Source organism: Leuciscus leuciscus (genome assembly GCF_965113295.1).
Source record: "Leuciscus leuciscus genome assembly, chromosome: 12".
Lineage (NCBI taxonomy): Eukaryota > Metazoa > Chordata > Actinopteri > Cypriniformes > Leuciscidae > Leuciscus > Leuciscus leuciscus.
Genome location: NC_138736.1, coordinates 39720614 through 39745557, shown reverse-complemented (window position 1 = coordinate 39745557; position 24944 = coordinate 39720614). Strand labels below are relative to the sequence as shown.

Below are 24944 nucleotides of genomic sequence, written 5' to 3'. Positions count from 1 at the left end.
GGAATTTTTAGCATTCAGGGTAATACCTTTAGCTTTCATGGAAACTTTGCCTTTGGCCGTCTCAAATCCATACGATTTGGGACCGCTCGAGCAAAAGGTCGTTATATGGTCATCTTGGTCTAATTCGCTCGTCAGCTCCCCTAAATGATCACCCAGAGGAGGCTCCCAGTCGCCGTCCCTAGACACGAATACGACGCTGTCTGTGTCAGAGTATAGCAGACGGTCGCCGAGTCTATCCATCAATTCGTACAATTCCAGTCGGGCGTGCGCGGTAGTGAAAGCGCCTACAAAAACATTCACGTCGTGCGCCTTGCAAACATCCTCTTTGTGGGGTTTATGCTGGACTAGAGCTACGTCGTCTGAGATGAATGAGAAATACGTCAACGTGTCGGTATTGCCAAAAACAATTCTGGTGAAATCTTCAGGCTCGCTCACCAGAATCGTTTGAGGTAAGTTCTGTCTTAAAGAGAAGCGCCCCCACAAACTATTCAGAATTAATTTAGTGATTGCCCTTTGGGCTGCGTTGTACTTGATTTTTTCCGGATCGAGTTGAATACCCTCTTTTTCAAAATAGTCACGGATGTAAGCCTCTTTCTCTGCATCCGTGACGACGTTCGAAGGGTGGCCCGAGGCTTGTTGTTTCAAACGCAAGAAGGTTTTTACGTATTCGGCAAACAACGTGTCTGACCGTTGTGGAAAATGCCAAACCTCGTCTATCTTGGCTACCGCATAGCCCTTCTCGATGGCTTTTAAAAGCTCGATACTGACCCAACAGCCCGAGAGCGATCTTTCCTGGTCCGTGTGAGTGCAGCTCGTGGTCTGGTTTTGGTCGTGAGCGCAGGTTCTACATAGCGGAAACATGAGTTTTCCTTGGCATCTGTAAGGGAGAACCGGGTGCAGTAAGTTGCGGGGAGGGTACACGGTGGCTTTGATAAGTCCGTAATAGTTTTCAATCGGTTCGAAATCTGCGAAAATGATTTCGGGGTGCTCGATCGGGTAGCTTTTCCTGGCCTGGCAGAAAGGATACAGACTGGTGAAATCCAGATACCTTATTTTCTCATCGTCGCTCACTTTGTGGTATAGTTTATAGGCGTTCGTTCGGCCTCCGTAAAGCGCATCACGAGGATTCAATCTCTCTGGGGCGGAATAATTGGCCATAAATTCTATCACGGAGGGATCGGTCTTTTTCATGCGGTTCCATTCGCATTCCCACAGAACCTCGATTTGCAAACCGTACGCGTTCCTCAGAATTTCAATCTTATCGTCAAACTGGTTCCTGAGAACCCCGTAGGGTACTCCGGACAGGGGGTGCGCCTGATGGGGTTCAAAGCGACAGCAGTGCCCATGGAAGATGCACCCCGCGTATTCTAAGCCGTGCCTGACGCCGTCCTGCTCGTAGTAGCCGTCTAAAAAGTACTTACCGATCGATACTTCGCCGTGGTTTACGGCGTGATGAACATCCGCGTTTCGAGTCTTTTTTATATACTCGAGCCATTCGATCGAACCGCTTGAGTAGGACTTATTCTGATGGATGTACGCTTTGTTATGCGTGAGGGCGAGCGTGTTTCTGGCGAGATAATGTGTTTTGAAGACCCCCATCGCGCAGCTGGCGAGCGTCGTGAAGCCAAAAGGGTCGAGTTGGGTGCACTGTAAGAAAGACGCCCTGTATGTCATACATCCTTCGCGCAACAACACGACGTCGTTAACGCCGTAGGCGTACAGTTCTTTCTTGAAGTCAAAGAACTTGCCCTTCACTGTGCTGTACCACGCATCAAACTTGTCTCGGTCTTTATCCGACATGTTCTCGTAGTTGTAGAACTTTTTGTCGGGGTACGGTCCGACATAGTTCTCATTTTCCATCCTGTTGAAAAGATGGGGGAAGTAGCCTTTTTCAGTCGTCGTTAAGTCTAACGCCGCGGGCATTTTGGCGAGAGCGAATGGGAAAAATGAGTAGCTATCGATGTATCGCTGGGCAAAAGCGTCATCGTACATCAAGAGTAATTTGCACCCTTGCATTATGACCTCAATCGCGACCCCTGATTTGCAAAAATACTCGAGGATTAGAAAGGCGTCAAATCTGGAGGCGTAATGAGCGATGAAGCAGTAGCCCGTATATCGGGGTTGTCTGAAGTGGTTGATTAGCTTAGCGATGCAGTCCGTACCGTGAGCAGTAAATTTCTTGCCTTTGAATGTGATGGCGCAAACAAAATTAGCCACGTGCCTACCGTTTTCGTAACGCGTTTCGAAATCGTAGAAGATGTATTTCTCGCACGGCTCCTTAGGCTCTAGAGGTTGTATGAAGCATTGATGCTCACCAACGTTCGTCAGACGCTCGCGACAATGCACGCATTTGTCTGGGGCGCAGATGTGTTTGGTTTTCTTGTCGCCCGGTTTAACGGTGTAACGTCTGTTACACAGTTTGCAGTATTTAATCATATCACAGGAGGGGTATTCCTGACCGGGAGGTGTGTTTTTTTTATGCATTTCAAAACAATAAGCCGATTTACAGTACCTCAAGCAATCGGGGCAGTGTTTGATTCTTACAGGGAACCTGTAACATTCCGCATCGAAACAGATGTTGCAGGCGTGCTTACATCGATGGTCTCTGCGGTTGGTGTAAGATTTGTAGCAAAATGGACACACGTATGGTGAACCGATGAATGCCGTCAAACTCGTTATCATGTAGTAATGGTCGTTGTGGAGGTACAGGAAGACTGTTTTTGGGTGGGGTTTGTCAGAATTTTTGTAGGTTTCTAAGACCAAGGCGTTAGATCTGTGAAATACGACGATTTTAATGTCTAGAGCTCGTTCAAACGAGGCTATGTCGCCGAGACCGATTCGGTCTTGGATTGAGAAGCCGGCGCTGTTTTGGATGACGGTAGCCAGTTTTTCTAGCGCACTCTCGGGGTGTTGGGGATTAAGGAAACGGGCGAGACAGATGGAGAAGCACAAATTATTTGAAATATTGGTGGGGCAGAATAAACTCGTCTTTTTTCTTTTGATCACCTCGTCAACAGCCAGGTCAGTGACTTTGCGGCGTTGACCTCCTCCGCCTTGTCTGCTCATGGATACCGAAGCTTCAAATTCGACTGCGTCGTCGGATAGTAAGCGATCGTTACTCTGTAAAACTTTTTCAATTTGATCAAAAAGTGTATCCACGTCGTAATTATTACCGTGAGTTAAAACCCCGCTAACGGGTGTTTGGAGGCTGGGAGCCGTCAATGTAATATTGATCACCGGTGAATTTTGGTCGAATTCTCTTGCAAAATTCACAATCCCACTGAGCATATCGTGTAAGCGGGTATGATAAGAGGCCAAATCTGTAGAGTTAATCTCTCTCAGATTCGTAGTCCTTCTCAACGTCACGCTGTTGAAACGAGGTCGTGGTAAGACATGATATCCGTTAACGTCCCCACCCTCGCGAATCAATCTGTCAATGTCTATACGGCTTAATCGAGTCTGTGTAGTAGGGTCGACATTACCTGATGCGGGCGATTGTGAAGTATCATTACCGGCAGGGTGCTCTGTGTTGTCAGGATCAGGGTCGGTAGATGGTGGGCTGTTTAAAACACCGCCATGTTGTACAACGGGGTCGTTGTCTAGGCTTAGCAGAGGATCAAACAAATTCATATTTGGATTTACAGCTAATTCAAAAAGATCCAACATAGCAGGGGATTCTAGATTAAACAAATACTGTTCTAAAGAATCGGGCAGTATACTTAGCATTTCAATCTCGTCCGGTGACAGTTCTGTGGAGGATTGGTCTGATTGGCATAAGTCTGTGTCGTCTGACCCGTCCATTTTTAGATTTCAGACCAAAACACGAACTATTACAAAATCATAGAGTTAAAACAAGCATATATATGAAATATCAGAGTATATATATGTAAACAGCATACATGAACTATTACAAAATCAGAGTATAAAAAGCATAAATGACATATTACAAAATCATAGAGTGTACAAAGCATGCATGAACTATTACAAAATCAGAGTATAAAAATCAGTGGGTATACATGAAATATTACACAATCAGAGTATAAATGAAATATCAGATTATATGTAAACAAAGTATAGATGGAATATTACAAACGTGCAATATAAGAATTACTAGGAATAGATCTATATTCAATTTGGCTCCGTCGTCTCATCTATGATGGTGAGAATAAGGTGATGCAAAATGAGCACCAATTCTCGTTGGTATTGGCTCAACATACGATCATTTCTATCAAACCGCTGTTCAGTCGTTGATCTCATAGCATTGACGCGACGGAATATTTCATTGGCCAGATCCTGAATAAAGCGATCCTGCGCATCGAATCGGCTACGTGTCTCGAGGTGATTGGCACGGAGCTCACCACGCAATGCGTCTAATCTGCTATGGGTTTCGATTTGTCTGTCACGAGACTCAATCAATTTGTTGTTAATATCATCCTGTACGTCACGAAGTTCGATGTACTTGTTGTTTATGTCGACCTGTGCATCGCGAAACTCTTGACCTAATGATTCTATCGAATTAATGAGCCTATGCGTCGGAGGCGCGTCATCGAATGGTACATCGGCCGACTGAGGCGCCGGCACTTCTTCCACTTCTACTTCTTCCGACGACGGTGAGCAAGAAGGATATGGTGTTTGACCCGCGTTGGTGGTTGACACCTCGCCGCGCTCGCTCGTCCAAGAACTCTGTTCCCAAGCGTTGAGTTGAGGCGTATCCCAGGTAGTCACGTCATCCTCATGGCTTCTACTCGAGTCTGCTGTGTGTAACAAAAAAAAAAAAAAAAAAAAATCTTAATGGCGTGACTCCGCCGGAGTTTAAATGCAAATAATGAAGATGTTCTTACCATAAAAGAAAGCGGTCTCAGGACTGGTGGGCGGGCTACTTGGTGGTGTCAGACAAAGAGTTTTCCTCTCTGGAGAGCTCTCAGGACTGATCGCCGGGGTAAAACGATAAGTCTTTCTTGGTAGTTCGCCGTTCGGTTCAGGTCGGACCACCGCTGTAAAACGATAAGTCTTTCTTGGTGGTTCGCCGTCTGGTCCAGGACTGACCGGCGGGGTGGGACGATTAGTTTTTCTAGTCTTCTTTCTTGCTGGTTCGCCGCTGGGTCCAGGAAGTGGCTCGTCGTTGGATCCTATTGGATTCTCGACGCGCGCCGGAGTGGAATCAGGTAGGATGTGGGGCCTGTCTGTTACATTGACGGTGGGATCTTCATTGCCATCTTGCGTGAGATCGATAACTGTCTCGAAGCCGGGTTGGGTGATAAATTGTATGAAATCTAAAAATAAAATTTGATTTCTCATAAACATAAAAGAAATCTAAAATTTTGATTTCTCATAAAAAAAAAATGTTGGAGATGGATCTTGTTTTACCATTGGCTGCGCTGTCTGGATCAACAGCCCTAGCGGTCACTGTGAATTAAAATGCTTTAAATTTATAAAAAGACAAAATTAAAATACGTTCATTTTAATTTATAAAAAGAATAGTTAATACGTACTTACATGTATTAATAGCGTCAAAGGCTTGCTGCTCAATATTTGAACCTGAGATAAAAAATAAAAAACCCTGTTATGATTTAAAACACACGGTGAGGGTTTTTATGTGCTTGTTTAATGGGACACACACACACACACACACACACACACACACACACACACACACACACACACACACACAGACACACACACACACACACACACACACACACACACACACACACACACACACACACACACACACAGAGAGAGACAGACTGTGACAAAGAAATCATGATGTCATATCATCAAAATCCAGCAGATGGCGCAATTTTCACTATAACAGGGTGTCATAACATTAAACCGCCAGCAGATGGCGCAATTTTCACTATAACAGGGTGTCATAACATTAAACCGCCAGCAGAGGGAGGCATTTTCACTATAACAGGGTGTCATAACATTAAACAGCCAGCAGAGGGAGGCATTTCAATGTCATACCATTAAACAGCCAGCAGAGGGAGGCATTTCAATGTCATACCATTAAACAGCCAGCAGAGGGCGCAATTTTCACTATAACAGGGTGTCATAACATTAAACCGCCAGCAGAGGGAGGCATTTTCACTATAACAGGGTGTCATAACATTAAACAGCCAGCAGAGGGAGGCATTTCAATGTCATACCATTAAACGACCAGCAGAGGGAGGCATTTCAATGTCATACCATTAAACAGCCAGCAGAGGGAGGCATTTCAATGTCATACCATTAAACGACCAGCAGAGGGAGGCATTTCAATGTCATACCATTAAACGGTCAGCAGAGGGAGGCATTTCAATGTCATACCATTAAACGACCAGCAGAGGGAGGCATTTCAATGTCATACCATTAAACAGCCAGCAGAGGGAGGCATTTCAATGTCATACCATTAAACGACCAGCAGAGGGAGGCATTTCAATGTCATACCATTAAACGGTCAGCAGAGGGAGGCATTTCAATCTCATATCATCAAAATAAAAGTGTTTTTCATACTAAACACTATAGCGCTGATATTAAGACAAATAAAACATCGAGGCATAATCATAATTTGTGATAAATTAATAGAGTAGTTAAAATATCTATCAGAAGATAAAACAGCATAGTTTATGAATATAGCAGATAAAATAAAACATCATAGTTTATGAATATAGTCACTAACAGTAGATAAAATACCAGTGCATGTTTTATTACAGTAATGAATTGTAATATGGTTTAAAGACGTCATAGCATAATCATAATTTTATGATAAATTAATATAGTAGTTAAAAAATCTCTATCAGCAGATAAAATTCCAATAGCATAATGCATGTTTTTAAAAACACTTGTAATACGGTTTAAAGACAACATAGCATACTTTGTTAAATGAATATTTCCATCATCAGTTACAACAGATCAAACACCATAGCATAATTTATATGAATCAGCAGATGAAACTATAATCCATGTTTTAAAACACTAATGAATTATACTGTCTTTTGTATAAACAAACTTTTTAAAAATAAAACAGCATAGCATGAAATGAGAAAATACTCACGTTTATCCATTGTCTTGTAGAGGGTGGCAGATCAGTGAGTCGTCCGAAAAGTTTTAGGGCATGTGTTGGTTGAACAGGACAAATTACATTTATACACTTGTTTCAATATATAAAAATGTGTTGAGTGACCACTAGGTGCCATCCTTGTTCTATGAATGGACCTGTACAATCCGTGGAAAAACAGAGTAAGGTCACCCGTGTCACCATAAATTCGTGGGCACAGGAGATGTTAGACGTGGGCCAACGTAATTCATAGATAGAACCGTCAGAAAACTGTCAAAAACATGCTACTCCTTTATAAGATATAATGGTTTTAATTAACAACATCTTTGAAAGAGATTATGATTTGAAGTAAATTCAGACGAGAGTGAACGGTGGCACGTTAATTTACAAGACCCATTCGCACGCACACACACACATAAGGACTGATTTGGAGCGCCGCAGGTCAGAAAAGGTGATGTGAAAACACCGCCTTCAGCTCTCTAAAAAATGTAGAATGGATTTTGTTTATCTGAAACAATTGGTATCAGTAGATATTTTTTTATAACCATTTCATTTATAACCTTTTAAAAGAACAGAATGTTTTTCAACTTGTTAGTCTGATATACACTTAACAGTTTCACTGTTACCTATGGAATGTGGAGGAGCAGAAGGAGGGGGATGTCAGACAGAGAGAGCGCGCGCATAGACACCCACAGACGCGCGCGGCCCCCTCCTCTTGCTGCTGACACACACGCGCTCGGCTCACTATGTTTTGAGACACGGGTAAGCTCATTCAGGAAAGGAGTATTTTTGTTTTCACCACTTTTAATCATTTGAAAACATTATTACAACTTTTAAAATTTTTGGATTATAGTTTGAAAATCATTTTAACCCTAACAAAACATTGACCGTGTCTCATTCTGATCGTCGATTCAGAGAGAGACCAACAGATGGAGCTGCGAGCCCGTTTCATCCCTGGTAGGTTCTCTCTAAAATAAGGTAAGACAATTTTATATACTTTTATATACTTTTATCTAAAACTATTGGTTTTAGTAAGCTTTTAAAAGAACAGAATATTTTTCAACCAGTTAAATTGCTTTAGATTATATAATTTATGTTATACACTTTTAAAAAGAACTTTAGCATGATAATTTATATTATATAAAGGATGTTTTACATATGAATGTGAAATAACTAAATGTTTTTTCAACCTTTAATTGTTTTAGATTATATAAAGGATAGAATGTTTTATATTTAAAATGTGAAATAACTGAATGTCACATATATGAAATAACCACACACGCACACACATAACTGGGACAAAGTTCAAACATCTGTTCTAGTTAAATAGGTCAAAAACTAACCGTCAAAACTATGATTTAGGACTAGCTAGGTCACCGGGGCAAAAGCAACTGTCAAACCACATGATCGATAGGCCAAAGGTTAATCCCATGACCTCATAAAGGAGGTTCAACCCATCAATCATAAGGTCACCGGAAGTTCAACCTGTCAAAAGGTCAAAGGTCAAAGTCATTAATCATTTTGACACTTGCCGTAGGATAAGTACTACTGTTGACTAAAACTTGAAAAAACAAGTTTGACTTCATATGATAAAAACTCAAAAGTACATTTGACACAATACTAAGACTAATATTAAATTAAAAAAACTGCTGAAAAAATAACACTATTTTCATCTTTAGAGATCAAAACTCTTTTATTGGCATCGGATTGGTTATTAGACATTTTACACAGCTAGTTTTTGTGCTGTATCACACTGGAAGGAATTACCTGTAAACTCCCACGGCTTCTTTGGAGGTTTTTTCCAAGTGTCTGAACCTCATAGCCACTGGCAACTCCGTACTTGTGGCTCTTCTAAAGGGAAGTTGAAATGCCAGAATGAATATATAGACGCTCTTGAGATTTATACATGCATACACACACACTACCGTTCAAAAGTTTGTGCCAGTACAAATTATTTTGATGTTTCTGAAAGAAGTCTCTTATGAAGTAAAGATGTTTATGTTACAAGATATTTTTATTATTATTTTAATTAAGAAAGAATCCTGAAAAAAAACTAAAACAATGTAAGAACTGATTTTCCTGTTAAAACAAAACTCACCCTGCAATAACGCCATAAAATGCACCCTAGACAGCAGATAACAAAGGCAGAGCACAGAACCTTGTCCTGCCCAAACTTATCTCATTGTCCCCTTGTTTGACTTCAACTCATCTCCCCTCTCCCTCCTCAAGGCACTGAAAGGTCATATATATCACATATGGTATATCTTGTGAATATGTTGTTTTTCCTTTTCATGTTTGGTGTCATTTTAAAGGGCACAGTGCGATTGGTAAAATGGTCTTAATTTCATTGCAGTCATTGGTTTAATGAAAAAGATTGAGAACTTCTGTATAATCCTGTATCTCCTCTCTGGCTGATATCTCTTTAAGATATCTCAACAAACCAGGTGCTACCCCCCTGGGGTACATGGATTGGCCCAAACAACTCTAAACAACATTTGTTTAACCCCCTTCTGTTCTGATCTGGTATTTAAGGTGAGGGAACAGAGAAACATTTGGGAATCTTTTACCAGGATCATCCCCCATACAGTAATGCATGTCAGTATTTTCCTGTTGGAAAACCCTGACACATTACTGTGTGTCTCTGTCAGGAAAACATTACTTACTTTTAGAGTCATCTTTGAGTAAATTATGTCATGTATTTTCTGAATTGGCTTTTAATAATTTACTTCTGTAATTGGCATGATATATTTTTACCTGACAAATAAATGTTACATCTTGATTTATTCTGAAATCATTATTTTAATATATTTAAGGAGGCTGGTGCTACCGCAAGTCTTAGTTAAGGTAGGTCAAACTAAAGGCACATGTATGAACGGAGCAGTAGGCACGTCATCTGAAGACCTTTTGATTTCTGTCTATCACTGGTTTAGCAAGTTGTATGGAAATGGCTAAATTAAACTACACTCTCTAGTCCGAGTGGCAACCGACTTTAGAGGTATTATAGCAAACCCTACATCCACTGACTAAAATCAGAATTAACAAGTTTGTGTCCGTGAGAAACACGAATTGGCCGACGTGATCTCTGTGCGGCATTTGGGTCCATAATGAATTAATAACTGAAAGTATGGGATACTCAGAATAATCAAAGATCTAAATTAATTCATAATCAATGTTTATGATTATTTTCTAATCAGAAATACGATCTAAATTTGATTATCATATGAAATTGGAGTCAGATTAAGCGTAGAGCTAAAGTAATACTAAAACTAAGTTCCAATAAATTAAGTGAACATCACTGGAGCGCTGAAAAGACATACACGCTTTAAACCTTCGCCAGGCCGTTGAATTCCGTCGTTGGGCTAATGGATGGTCCTTACAACAATTAATTAAGCAGCAAATCACCATATTAGAATGATTTCTGAAGGATCATGTTCAACTGAAGACTGGAGTAATGATGTAAAACATTTCTTTTAAATTGTAATAATATTTCAGAATATTAGTCGCAATATTAGAGTATTGGTCGCAAGTTCGTCGTTACCAATAGAGTTCAATGGACATTGTGATGAACTTGCGACCATACTTGGCCAACGATGCTTTCGGGAAACGCACCCCTGGTCAAGAGACTTTTCAAAAAACAAAGTGTTAGTGTATTATATTCACATGTTACTGTTCACATTCACATGTTGCTTTTTCGTAAGTATTAAACCTTTGGCACTTAACTAGTCCTGCACTGGTTGTGCTATACCACAATTCATGTGGGAACATTTTTAAACAAAGACATGATTTACATTTTTATTTATTATAGGCCTATTTGAAAAATGTAATATTTTATTTCGGATAGGCTTTTTTTCCTGAATCAGGCAAGTAAACAACCACCTAACAAATATATCTAGCAATGCAAAATATCTAGCAATGCACTAAAAACCACCTTAAGCACTTAGTAACACCCTGGCAACCACCAACAACACATTAAGGTTATCCCAAAGTTACCGTAGTCGACCGGATCCGGTTCATATCCATAGACCAGTTGGTGGTAGACATGCACCTAGAGATGACCACAACAGATCTGGCCAGAGGAGAACTGGCCCCCTGAAGGTTTGTTTGTTTATTTATTTATTTATTTATTTATTTATGAGTGAGTGAGAACTGAACTGGGGCCTGTTTCAATAAGGAGGTTCAACCAACTCTGAGTTAAAACTTGAACTCTGAGTTGACTTACCCTGAGATGGGAAACTCTGAGTTTTCGGTTACAGAACAGCTGAAATGAGTTAGTTCAATCAACTCTGAGTTGACTGACTCTGAGTTAAGCGCGTGCACCACAACTATAAAAAGCCATTATCAATGGAGCACAGATATTACGAGTCACCATGGCAACAGCGCCAGACAAAAAGAGGTCTTCATATTTCTTCACATTTTAATTACTGTTATACAGTGATGGGTGTAATTAATTACCAAGTAATCTAAATACTGTAATTTAATTAAAGGGATTACTCTTAATTCTTCTGTAATTTAAAGTTTAATCTGATGTAATTGTATTAGACTATAGAACAATTCTGTATAGGCTATTTAACATACATTTTTAAAAGTTATATTTTTAATGTAACCTTCTCCCTCTACACACTTTGGTCAATTCAAGAATAATTCATGCAATTGTTTATTTGAAAGCATTAAAAGTGCTGTTTGTCTCTCCTTGTATTGTTCAAGTGTTTAAGGTTGACGAGGGATTTAGTAATTAGTAATAAGTAGACCAATAATTTCTAAAGATAGTCATTATTACATTAATCTAATTACACTGTTGAAGATGTCATTTGTAGTTAGTAATACAAGTAACTTACCCAACTGTTATAATATCAGAGGTGAAACTGGAAGAACAGTATGTTATTCAACATAATTTTAATTTTCATGTAGGGGCAATCCTGCAGGCATTAAAAGAACATGGCAGCAGCTGAAATTTTAATATAAAAACATAATTCAGTCAAGTAAGGCTTGAGCATAGTATGGGTGTAGGCTACCTGACTTTACAAACATGTGACATATTAAATAACTAAAGCATCCAGTGTCTAGCAGTGCAGCAGCATTTACAGCTGAGGGAATTCCTGAGGGACTTCAGAGCCAGTCCCAAAGATCCAAGGGCCTTCATAAAATTTAAGAGGTTTATATATGTGTTATTTTTTATATAGGCTATTTTTGATATTTCCATTTATTTTACTTTGGGTTAGGATTTTTGTTGGTCCCAATAGACTCTGATGGTAATATCTGTCTTTTGGAGCCTCCTGTCCCAACAGAACCCCAGGCAGTTGTAAGTCGCCTACTCAATACACCAGACATTATGACAAATAGTGTTATAAAGTTATACTCAACCAAACGCTCATCACATGGGGATAACTAGTTTCTGCTGCCACAGAGAGGCCTACAGAGGTAATGTTAACATTATGTGTCTACACATCACACAATCTACACATTCACATTTTTTCACATTTTTATGTGGAGAATCAAAGTTTAAATCTAAGTATAAACGGGTATTCTTATCTCTCCCCGCGCCCCCAGAGTGTGGAAGAACAGCAGGAGGACGGTCCATCAGCTTCTGGTGCACAGATGAACACGTTCAGTGATTTCCAGTAAATGCCACAGTTTAATTCTGCAGAATTTGTTTAGAACTACATTATGTAACTCTAATCTACTACTGTGTTTTCAGTTGCCAGTAAAGGAGTTATATAGACTTCATCTTATTTAAAAAAAAAAAAAATATATATATATATATATATATTTTTTTTTTATTTATTAATAAAAGATTAATTTTATTAATAAAAATGTACTGAAAGAATGAATGAGGTGTTTAAACACCACTTCCACTTTAAAAAGGGGAGGAGACCGAAAGAAACTCTGGGTTTACTGAAGAAAACCTGCTCCTGACCAGGTTAGGTTCACAGAGTAAGTTACCATGGTAACTGACTCTGAGTATAAGTTACCTCTCTTTCTGAAACAGGCTTGACTTACTCTGCTTTCTCAGGTTTAACATACCTCCCATTCTGAAACAGAAAACTCAGAGTTTCCCTCATTTTAGGGTTGACATACTCAGAGTTTTCACTTAACCTCCTTTCTGAAACAGGCCCCTGAGCTGGATGATGACATCACTGTTTATGCAGAGCTGCTTTATAGCTGAATTTAACTCAATTCTCATAATTGATTAACTTTACACATTTAACTGAACTGAATCAATGCTAAAATGAATTCAGCTGAACAATGACACTATTGTCTTGTGGTAAATGTTTTAACACCAAGGACCATGTTGGAAATAAGTGTTTACACTTTAACATGTTATCCTTTGGATTATGTTGTCTGTCTAATCCAAAATAAATCAAATCAAATCAAAAATCAAAAGTCTTTTTAGAGTCAATAGTTTAGTCCTTGTGAGGATCAAACCAGTAACCTTTTTACTTTTTCATTAAGTATTAAACCATAATATAACAACAAAGCTATCATTGACAATAACAATATATTACAAGTTCCACTCAATTACTGTATTCAAACTCTTTTGGTTCCTCCACCAGCAGCCAGGTGCACAGATGCATCACCCTAGTGCTGATAAAGCTTAACTTTTTCATTTCAAAATGCTTGTACATCTATCTGTTGTTGCCTTAATGCTCATTTTCTCGGTCTCCAAACAAATCAGTCACTGTGACAGCACTGCAAACAGAGGTGAGCTGATGCAATAGAAAGACCCTGCTCCAGATTGAATGCTTCTGCTGCTTAAGAGCTTCAAGTGTCTGTAATTATACTCAGCCACACAGATCTAAAGCCGACATCAAAATAAGACATTATTATACATCTTTACTCTACCTGCAGAAAATATGGTTGAATGGTAAAATGTTTTTATTTGTGTCTATCATGGTGGCAAAAGAAAGTGGTTCTGGTTGTATATACATATACATATATACATATACATACTGTATATACATATGATTTGTCTAGGAAGTGACACCAAAGACAATAATTAAAATATATAAAATCTGGTTGGCAAACAGACAGTATCTAATCTGAACTATATAATACAGCAGTCATAAACCGGTTAAAATCTTGTCAACACATTTGTGACCCTGGACCACAAAACCAGTCTTATGTGTAGTTTGAGATAAATTGAGTATAATGTTGAGATTTATACATCATCTGAAAGCTGAATGCATAATCTTTCCATTGATGTATGGTTTGTTAGGATAGTACAATATTTGGCCGAGATACAACTATTTGAAAAATCTGGAATCTGAGGGTACAGAAAAATCGAAATATTGAGAAAATCGCCTTTAAAGTTGTTCATTTCTATTGGCTATAGTGCTGCATCCATTCACAAAAATAAATGTTTTATATATTTAAGGCGGGAAATTTACAAAATATCTTCCTGGAACATGATCTTTACTTAATATCCTAATGATTTTTGGCATAAAAGAAAAATCTATCATTTTGCCCCATACAATGTTTTGTTGGCTATTGCCACAAATATACCTGTGCAACATAAGACTGGTTTTGTGATCCAGGGTCACATTTGAGAAACAGCATCAGATGCATTCTCACAATGAAAGAGAATCTCTCAAGTCAGAGTTAATCAGGGCTGATTTCAGCAAAATCACAGAAAGCACCAGAAAACTCCTGTAGAGGTTTAAAAAAGGGTAAGGAAGGGTGTCTCCACTATTCACATTCCAGTCAACAACTTCAGGGATTGAGCACTGGCAATTATACTAGAAATAGCAGAGGGAAAGTTACAAGGATTAATCATAGGACACAGGATGGAAGAAGCATTTAGAACAGAATTTACTTCTTGCCTTTTGAGAGATTAATCAGACAGCAGAAAAAACAGAGTATTAACCAGGACACTATTTGTGGCAGAGAAAGCCAGCAGCATCAATTTGCCAAGAGTTCTGGAATTGCAAAATGGAAAAGTTAGCCATTTAAATTTCTTTTGGTATTTTATAGTATATTTTTGTAACTAATTTTGGAATTAAATATTTCAGAACTTTTAAAATGTTAAAGTTCTTACTCAGTGGAAGCAGTGATCCTTTCCTCCAGACCATCGACCATTTTTACATATTTGTCGAAGACCATTTGTGTGACATTATTAAAGCCTCTTTATAACCATGAAGAAAATAGAACAAGTGTTTAGTTAATTAACAGCACAATTGTAATAGTATTATTTTAAACATTTCAGATATTTTTTATGTAGCCGACATGTAACATTTCTTACTTGTGTGCTTCATCAAGCTTCTGTTGAGTTAATTCTCCACTGTCAGTTAATTCTTTAATGAAAATGCTCTTCACTTCATCCCATTGCCTATTTAAAAAAGAACATATCACGTCAAACTGCACTGTCATAACGTGTTTGGAAATGTCAGGATTTTCTTTCAGGTTGTTTGAGCACAAAAATATTTCTGTTACGCTTTACCTTGCTGATTGCTCAAGTCCATATTTATTATAATGTCTGTTGATCTCGGTGAGAACTCTGTCCCAGATGTCAAAGCACGTTGCTTTCATTTTGCTGTTGCGAACAAAAAGAAAGAAAGTGATTGGGATCAGTTTTAATTAGAAACAATGCTTACACTTTATTTCGATGGTCCACTTTAGACCAGAATTAGTTGATATGTAGTTGCAAAGTTACTTATAGTTAGTAGAATAGTTAGTTAACCCTTAAACGCATACCTCGAATGCCTTTAGTAACCCCGGACTACCCTCACTACCCTCTCCTCCTCATTCATTAAACCTTTTTATTATTCCTCAATCAATTCATAATAAACAATATAACAAAAAAATATAATACAATTATAAAAGAATGCCCATTTTCTCATTCATTTTCTTTTACAAATTGTATAGGGTCACTAACGACCCGAGGTGTGTATCTGTAACAAGGAGGCAGGAACGAAGCGGAGAGAGAATCACTACTTTAATAAAACAAACAGGTAATCCAAGGCAAACAACAGAACTCAGAACGGAACTACGTTTCACTTATAGTGACCGCAGACAGAAAACAAAAGAATAGGAAGTATCATCAGCAAAACTTGAAATTGCTCAGCGATTTAATGCAGAGTAAGTACTGAACGCAATCAAATATAATCCTGTCACTGTCACTTGATGGTGGATCAGCGATCAAAATATTGATTTTGAAGATGTAGAAAATTATAGTTTTGAGAACGTGTTTGAGATTGTGAATATGAGCCAGATGCTGAATGTACTGGGAAATGAGCTCTGACGAAGACATCTTTATTTTATTCTTCTATAATTGCTACTCTATTATCAGGAGAGCTTTATATTATCGCGACACGTAGAGATCCATCAGTGTTAGATATAGATCTGGATCGCTAAAGACCCAAATATGTAATAATGTTTGTGAAACATTCATGCATTTAAGGGTTAATAGAATGTCTAAAGTGGACCATCGAAATGTGTTATCAAACAAATTCTTCATAAATTGTTTTGGCATCTCAGAGAAACCAACTACACAGTTAATCATATACTTACCTACAAATATCAGGACTTTACGTATCTTACCGTAAATGTCGCAGTGGGTCCTCACTTTCCACATCTGATGTAATTTGGTTTTTCTTGTTTATGGAAATATGCAAAATTTCATTACTAAAAATGTTCCATAATTCATTAAGCACACCCCTGGAACACGACAGAAGGGGAAATTATTGCATTTATGATCAAATGATAATGATGAATCATTAGATGAACCCAGACAGCAACATAGTGTGTCGGCCCAGATCCGGCCGTGTGGAATCCATGTGTACCAGATGTGGGCCGGATCTGGGCTGACAATATGTTGCTGTCTGGTTATATCTGTAAGTTTAGTTTATCTGTACATTATTGTCTTTGTACAGGTGCAATTACTCAAATGTGTTTTGTATTTGGGTCTCTATGATAGATATTTATAGTGCCCAGATTGAACATTTCAAACAAGTGCGTTCTTACTTCAAATTGCTCAAGATGTCCTCGCCTACTAATTTAGTGAGTGTGTCTTCAGTGCCGATAAAAAAATCATTGACTTCAGACATTCCAAGGCCACTTTTAGACAATCTTTCATAAATCGGAAGAGGATATATTGTCGCCATCTTCATAATGGCCCTGTGTTATAAAAGAACAGACTGAATGGGCGTACATTTATGCATCTATTTATTCAATGGATGTTCAAACAGACTAATAAAATGTAACGTAACACATTCATAACCACACAATAAGTGTAACAGCATTATGAATGATTCATGGATTTTTGTCCATGCATATTTAGTTGAATAATGCCATCTATGGTCTCAGTTAGTTATTAGTCATTAATTCACAGTCATTTATTATGTACAGTGTGCATTGAATGAAACGAACTGTCATACTCACCAATTGGATTGATTGAATCTGTCATCTCCAAAAATCCCATTACCATATCGATCATATTCAAGGGCAGCATTGTCAAAGAGATCACCAAAACGCTCATCTGCCCAGCTGGATAAAGAGGAGGAGTTAGTCAGAGTTATTACAAGACAGCAGTCACAAACACAGTTTTCATTTCAACTGTGATGCTATTTACACAGAGAGAAAAGCTCATAACCCAAACACTTCCTGAAATCTTGAGACCTTTCATGCGTTTCTCCTTAGCAGGCAGCAAACGGCTGTAAAATGGTATTACAACTGAAATGAAATGACACAAATTATACATGTGATATTTTCTTACGTCCAGGCTTGAAGTCCGGTCTCTGGGTTAGTAATCATGTGATATTTTTCAGTGTCTTTCAACACATTTAACTCCTTCCATTTCCTGCAACACAAACGACTCAAAACTCAGTTTATTATACAATTTATGTTGTATATTTATCATTTCATATTTTGCTTTATTTAAGACTACCACCCGTATCAAATATCCTAATATGATGATAGTCTTACCGTGCTGCAGCTAAATACTTGTTATGGAATGGCTGGCTCTCAGTGTATTCCAGAAGTTTATCCCAGTAAAACGCAAGAACTCCAGAGGCAGTTCTATGAAACACACAGTCCGTAAATTACAGAATAACTATTATTAACAAGCATTTAGCTTAACAGCTCAACATTTTCAAAGATGAATACGAGAACATGAGAGATGTATCTACATAGCACAGCTTGCTGCTCAAACATTCAATTACTTGGCATTGTTTGCTGTTACAGTCTGTAGCGCGCTTCAAGAACCCTTCCCCTTCCCCAGCTCCACCTGTATACTGTAGATCTGCTACAGGGTTAATTCATGTATGTTACATGTCCAGCAGCAGCTCATGTCTTACATGCTCACAGCAATGTCTGTGAATGTATTAGCAGTAGTAAGTCTCAGTACTTGCTCTGCAGCAGCAGTGAAGCAGATCTATCCCGCCAAGACCAAATACATTAACACTGCCATATCCATTACCATGCAAATCCCTATTACCATACCAATCTCCCGAGAGTTGTCATGACATAATGATTTTTATACTGTACAAACTGAATATTTATCCCCTAACCCTAGCCCTGAACACATCCCTCACAGAAAACGTTCTGCATTTTTACATTTTCCCAAAAAAATAAATAAACATAATTCTGTATGATTTATAATCTGATTCCTCATGGGGACCAAAATATGTCCCTACAAGGTTTTTCTGGTATTACCATCCTTTTTGGGAAATTTTACCCCCATAACGTAGGATATACCAGGACCACACACACAGAAAACTCTCTCTCACACACACACACACACACACACAGTCTTGCTGTATGTCCTTACCTTAATGTTATCAGAAACTCATCCTTCTCTGTCTGCTTCTCTAAGGTGGAAATTTCCATGGCCTTCTCTTTGACCAGACGTATAGCCATTTGTGCTCTAAAGAAGAATTACTGAGAATTAAATGATGACCTACAAAAATCTATATTTGTCATCTGAGTGTATTTGCATGGTTTACTCTACAGGAAAAAGGACCAGCATGAAAGAAACAACTTAAATGCCAGAAGTATAACTGATTGTGCTTTGAACCAGTAATGCATGACAAAACAGGTCTTACTCATCAAAAAGTTGACTGATGTCTATCTTCCCAACTTCCAAAGCAACTTTTAGGATTTCAACCACATGAGGCTGTGCCATCCTGTTAAAACAAAGAAAACAATGTCCTGTCAACATGAAAAATAACCTGTTGGTAATGCTTTACTATAATGTCTGATTAGGTAATGTTAGTTAAAAATGAGCAATACATTTGTTACAGTATTTATTAATCTGTCAACATTAGTTAAAAACACAATTGTTCATTGTTAGTACATGTCCATTAAATATTAACAAATTCAACTTGTGAAATTAATAATGTATTAGTAAATGTTCTACATTAGTAAAAAAAATGTGTACAATTATAGTTCAGGTGAAGACATTTCAATGTTAAATTTTAGACCAACATCTTACACAACACAATTATAATTTATAATTACATCTCACTTTAATTTAGCATATTTTTAAGATATTTATGTCATATATACTGTATATTATTTTATGTAAAGAATGTAAATAAACTGTGAAAGAAGCTTGAGGTCATACTTCTTGGACAGAAGGTGACCGAGGAATCCCACGGGATCGCTGTAGATCGGCGGAGCTCCTGGAAAGAAACGTGACTCCACATATCTGCATTAAACACAACTAATGAGCTATATGATTGAGTTATCAATGACTGAAAATAAATCTTGAGAAGGTTGATCTGCATGTTAGATGTGGTGGATTTGAACTGTTCAGTGGATGCATTTTTATACTAGCTATTTCAAATAAAATATTTTCAATCATCTTGCAGGCAAAAAAACATGCTTACTTCCAGAGCTCCACCATTGTCTCGTTTTTGATGATCCCTTCAAACATGCCAAATGCTCTGTAGAAGAACAGTCATCAGTCTTTTGTGACATGAGACCAGTCATATACTCAATATTTGTCAATAAATGAATCAGCTGAATGGCCCTCATACCGAAAAATCTCATTCTCAGGAAATGCTTCCAACAGGCGAGACAAACCTTCTCCATAAAGACGACTCAGTCTTTGAAAAACGCTGTTAAACACACATAAGCAAATAAACTGAAGTTATCATTTGAAATAGCTCAGAAGTAGAAAATATAACAAGAGCTCCTTAAATCTATCATGTTCAGCCTTAGCAATCAGTATTGCAATGCTCAAGATCACTATATAATTATAAAGTGCAAAGCTTTTTGTCTCAAGTGGACAAAGTTCTACTTACCACAGCGCCACAATGAAATCATCATGTCCTTTAACTCTTTCCTTAGCACTGATCCTCTCGATCAGCTCCTTCACAGAAATCCACAAGTCTTGCATATCAGTGCTGTACAACACAGCAAACAAGGGTTGCGTTAGGAGGGACTGAGTTTACTCTCCAGGCTCGGAGAAAAGTCTGTAAAACGTGGTCCAATTCTAAAGTGTTAATGTGAAGACATATTCTGTATTGATTCTTCACAAGCGTTTTTCTTGTGTTTTAAATTACGTTTAAATTAACATTGTGTAGTTTTAGTGTTGAAGAAAATATCTGTAAAAAAAAATATATATATTCTTACAGTGCTTATTAACTGTATATCATCCCATTAATTTAGTTTTTATTTTAGTTTTATTATATTTTAGTTTAGTTTAAGGCTTAATTTTTTTAATCTATTTTTAGTTTTGATCTATTTATAGTTCATTATTTTAGTGCAGCGGTGCACATAAAGTGCAAATAAGTGCAATTAGCCTCAAAAGTATTTTCTTTACAATAAGTTCAAATAGCAATAAATGTTAAATGCTTTTTATACTAAGTTTTATTTATTTAAATATTGCTATTTAGGTTCATTTTTGTATTTCATGTTTTTATTTATTTCTAGTTAATAATTTTAGTGCTTTAACTTTTCAAACATTGCAACATTTCAAATATTATTTTATTCCAGCTTTATTTCAAATAGCAGAAATGTTTTAATAGTTTTATTTTTATTAAACAACAATAACCCTGCATCATACATTTCTGTTTTTTACCCTGTTTTTTTTATCTTATTTCTTTCCACAACCACCTCTGCTGCCTTCTTTAAATTGTCCAAGTATTTCAAAAACCCTTCAGCTCCCATTGTGAAGAGTTTGTCTGCCATTTCATAGTCTTCATCTGTCAGGCTCACACTCTCCACACCTGTATAACAAATCAATCAGAATCAACTAAATTATAATAAGCAACAGTAATATTCAGTGACTGGATATGACCGCAGCAAACGTTTAAAGAACCATAAGAGATTATCACAGATCAAATACCACCGGATTACAACGAATTAAAAAATATATGAAGAGAAACATTAGCTTACCTTTAGAGAGAAGAACAGTTAAGATTAAGATGGACAGTGATTTATTCATTTTGCTGTTTCTAAATTCTCAGAACAAAAATAAAACGAGTAAGAGAAAACGATCACAACATGTCCACTGTGGACTGTCCGTTAACGTCAAGAGTCAAAACCTAGACTGAACTTTATCTCCATTTATATGAACTTTCATCTGTGCAAACACCAATTTCATTGCAATCATGGGAATCGTTTCAATGTAAACTCTTCTTAAGGTCACAGTCGAGCACACAGAGCATGTTTAACTGCCTGTTTTCATTTCAGAGTTTAACAACATCAGGTTTGGGTCAGGTTGATATTTTGGTAACTTTATTTCGACACTCTACTAGCTATAAGTAACTATGCAACTACATGTCAACTACCAGTCATTGATTAGAGTATAACTGTCTGCTTAATATCTGCAAAACCCCAACAGACATTCTACTGACTATATGTAACTTTGCAAGTACATGTCAACTTTTTCTACCAACCCGAACAGTTTATTAATACTCTAATGAGAGAAAGTTGACATGTTATTGAAAAGTTAATCATACTTATAGAATGTATAAAGTGACAAATTTAAATAAAGTGTAACATTTAATAGTAAACTGTATGAATATTTGACAGTAAATACAATGTCATCATTGCAAGGGCTTATGATTTTTTTTTTTTTTTGCACAAGAAATGCAATCTGTCAATATTAAATTGAATGTAGGTCATGAGTTCAATGCACTTTGCCAATAATCAGTGTGAAAGTACATGGTTTTGTGTGCTTCTGATCAATATTTATTCAGTCAACAGCAGTTTTTAGGGTCAGTAAAAGGCAGTCAATCAGGATGCTCCCTCTCTTTTCCACTAGTGTTAATATTGTTTATTTTTACATGCTAATAAAATAGACCTGCTTATCCTGCATAATTTTCAAGATCAATTTGTCTTAAATTTACATCAAATGATGTCACATAAAAGTCATTTTGATGTGGTCAGTGTAAGGGACCGTTCGGTATTTATGGAAGGGGCCACCGGAGGAAAATAGGGGAGGGTCATGTCTTTTTTTATTATTTTTTTATTATGCAATAACAAATACAAAACAACCATAAATGAGCAATAAATGAACATATAAACAATACACAGAAAAAGAGGGTTACATTACATAAACATAAAGAATATTAAGCTAGCTTAAATGATTGACACCAACGTAGAGTCTTACAAGCAGCAGAGTTTTTAGAATTCCTCAAGGAATTCAAATATATATCAAAATCTTTCTTAAAAATGAAAAAGGAAGGAGTTTTCTTTGAAAACTTACACTTGTGAATATAAAATTTGGCAAGAAAAAGTAATAAGTTGAGAATAATTTTAAAATGATATGGGTCTACTTTCATAGAGTCACCAAAAAACACAATTTTTTGGCTTATACAAAAGTTTACAGACATATATCTTTTAACAAAATTTGAAAAGTCAACCCAAAATATTTTGCAATACATACATTCCCAAAATAAATGAGTAATTGTCTCATCAACCTGATGACAAAAGGTGCACAAAGGGGAGATACTATTATTAAATTTAGCAAAATTATAATTAACTGGATAGCAATTATGAATAATTTTAAAAGATACTTCAACAACTTTATTAGATAAAAATTACTTTTTCTGAAGGAGCCAGAAATCTTCCCATACTATATTATTATCAAATTTGTTGTTCCAAAAGCTTACACAAGCAGGTAAAGAAATCTGATCCTTGTTAAGAATTGAGCGAATTTTCTTGTTTGACAATCTGCTGAAAGGAGTTTGATCAACAAATAAATGAGTGTTGTCAAATATAGGTGGAGAGCATAAAGGACCTTTAGGGCCAGGATTGACTAAAGGTTTTATACAATCAGGAATTGCCCCAAAAACAATGGCATATTCTCTTGGGGGGACTGGAAAAGAGAATTCTTGCATAAAGTGTTCATAAGAGAGCAATACACCCCTTTCATCTAAAAGTTGACTCACTAAAAGTATATTTTTATCAAACCAATTGTTTAAAAAAAGAGATTTATTTTTATATTTAATATTTTGGTTGTTCCAAATAAAATAATTATGCGGAGAAAATGTATACTTATATATCAGGGACCAGCATATTAAAGTCTGTTTATGAAAACTAGAAAGAGTTAAAGTTGTTTTAGAAATGTCATAGTTGCAGCGTAACAAAAAATGCAAACCTCCAACTGAACTGAAAATATAATTTGGGATAATATTCCAAAAAGATGTAGGATTGTTCAAGAAAGATTTTATCCACTTAACCTTGAAAGAATTATTAAGAGTGGAAAAGTCCACTAAGTCAAAACCACACATTGTCCGATCAGCTATCATAACACTCTTTTTGATTAAATGTTTTTTAGATTTCCAAACAAAGTTTACTATCATTTTGTCCAGTGTTCTAGAAATCTCCACAGGAACATCCAGAGCCATTGCAGGATAGATGACCCGAGATAACCCATCTGCTTTGGAAAGTAACACTCTACCTGATATAGACAGATATCGCTGTAACCAAGAATTAAATTTGCGTTGAATAGAAAGAATAAGAGGTTCAAAATTTAGCATTGATCTTCTTTTTTGATCTTTACAAATAATTATACCTAAGTATTTCACTTCGGATTTGACTGGAATGTCACATACTTTATCATCAGTGGAGTCTTTAATAGGTAAAAGTTCACATTTGTGAATATTAAGTATTAAACCAGAAGCGGATGAAAAGAGATCAATTATATTTAAGGCTACAGAAACTTGTTCTTTATTTTTTAGAAATAGAGTGGTGTCATCAGCCAATTGGCTTATTAAAATTGATTGGTTTGCAACAGAGATACCTTTCAGATTACTATTTTGAATATGGATGGCTAATAATTGCATAGGAAGCAGAAAAAGATACGGCGATATTGGGCAGCCTTGACGGATGCCTCTATCTATATTAAATCTATTAGTAGTACCTTGCTGTAATTTAATTGAAGCATTGGCGTTATTATACAAAGTTTGAATTGCATTGATAAAGTTTGGGCCAAAACCAAAAATATTCAAAGATTTAAGAATAAAAGGAAACTCAACAGAATCAAAAGCTTTATAAAAATCAAGAAAATGCAAGAAACCGTCATCAGAGATCAGATCCGAATAATCTAAAGTATCAAGAACAAGTCTAATATTATTTGAGATAAGTCTGTCTTTCATGAAACCCGACTGAAAGTCATCAATTATATTATCTAAAACACATTTAATTCTTTTAGCAAAAATCGAGGCTAGTATTTTGTAATCATTATTTAATAAGCTTATAGGTCGCCAATTTTCAAGTTGAGAAGGATCCCTGAGTCATAGAACATGGGAGAGTTCCCTTAGGCTTTCTAAATACACTTGGAGAAGAAATGGAGAAAGAATATTTGAACATTTCTTATAGAACTCTGTGGTCAGACCATCATTTCCAGGAGACTTATTAAGTTTCAGCTTGTCGATTGCCTCAGAAATATCTTTCAACTGAATAGGAGATTCACACAGATTTTTCCCAATATCATCAATTTTGGAAATACGGTCTGAGT

The 24944-nt window shown here is 36.9% G+C and overlaps 2 protein-coding genes across 4 annotated transcripts; both read right to left on the bottom strand.

Annotated features, from left to right (window-relative positions):
* Window positions 1–4056: 4056 nt before the first annotated feature.
* LOC309511364 (uncharacterized protein) lies at window positions 4057–8057 on the bottom strand. 2 transcript variants are annotated; one of them, XM_082186560.1, is made up of 5 exons: window positions 7037–8057; window positions 5497–5538; window positions 5368–5406; window positions 4842–5273; window positions 4057–4751 (listed from the first exon to the last, which is right to left on the bottom strand). In XM_082186560.1, the coding sequence occupies exons 1-5, from the start codon at window positions 7044–7046 to the stop codon at window positions 4129–4131; spliced, it is 1146 nt and encodes a 381-aa protein (XP_082042686.1). In that variant the 5' UTR covers window positions 7047–8057; the 3' UTR covers window positions 4057–4128. The 2 variants fall into 2 exon arrangements, with proteins under 2 accessions (XP_082042686.1, XP_082042685.1); XM_082186559.1 differs by having other exon boundaries at window positions 4057–4754; window positions 7037–8055.
* Window positions 8058–14828: 6771 nt separating this feature from the next.
* Window positions 14829–21549, bottom strand: LOC309511347 (uncharacterized protein). 2 transcript variants are annotated; one of them, XM_082186536.1, is made up of 17 exons: window positions 21374–21549; window positions 21057–21204; window positions 20278–20379; window positions 20011–20091; window positions 19861–19917; window positions 19596–19679; window positions 19075–19155; window positions 18801–18896; window positions 17957–18049; window positions 17748–17831; window positions 17414–17518; window positions 16997–17149; window positions 16574–16690; window positions 15474–15566; window positions 15276–15362; window positions 15022–15158; window positions 14829–14990 (listed from the first exon to the last, which is right to left on the bottom strand). In XM_082186536.1, the coding sequence occupies exons 1-16, from the start codon at window positions 21420–21422 to the stop codon at window positions 15068–15070; spliced, it is 1521 nt and encodes a 506-aa protein (XP_082042662.1). In that variant the 5' UTR covers window positions 21423–21549; the 3' UTR covers window positions 14829–14990; window positions 15022–15067. The 2 variants fall into 2 exon arrangements, with proteins under 2 accessions (XP_082042662.1, XP_082042661.1); XM_082186535.1 differs by having other exon boundaries at window positions 14829–14952; window positions 15072–15158.
* Between the last annotated feature and the right edge of the window lie 3395 nt (window positions 21550–24944).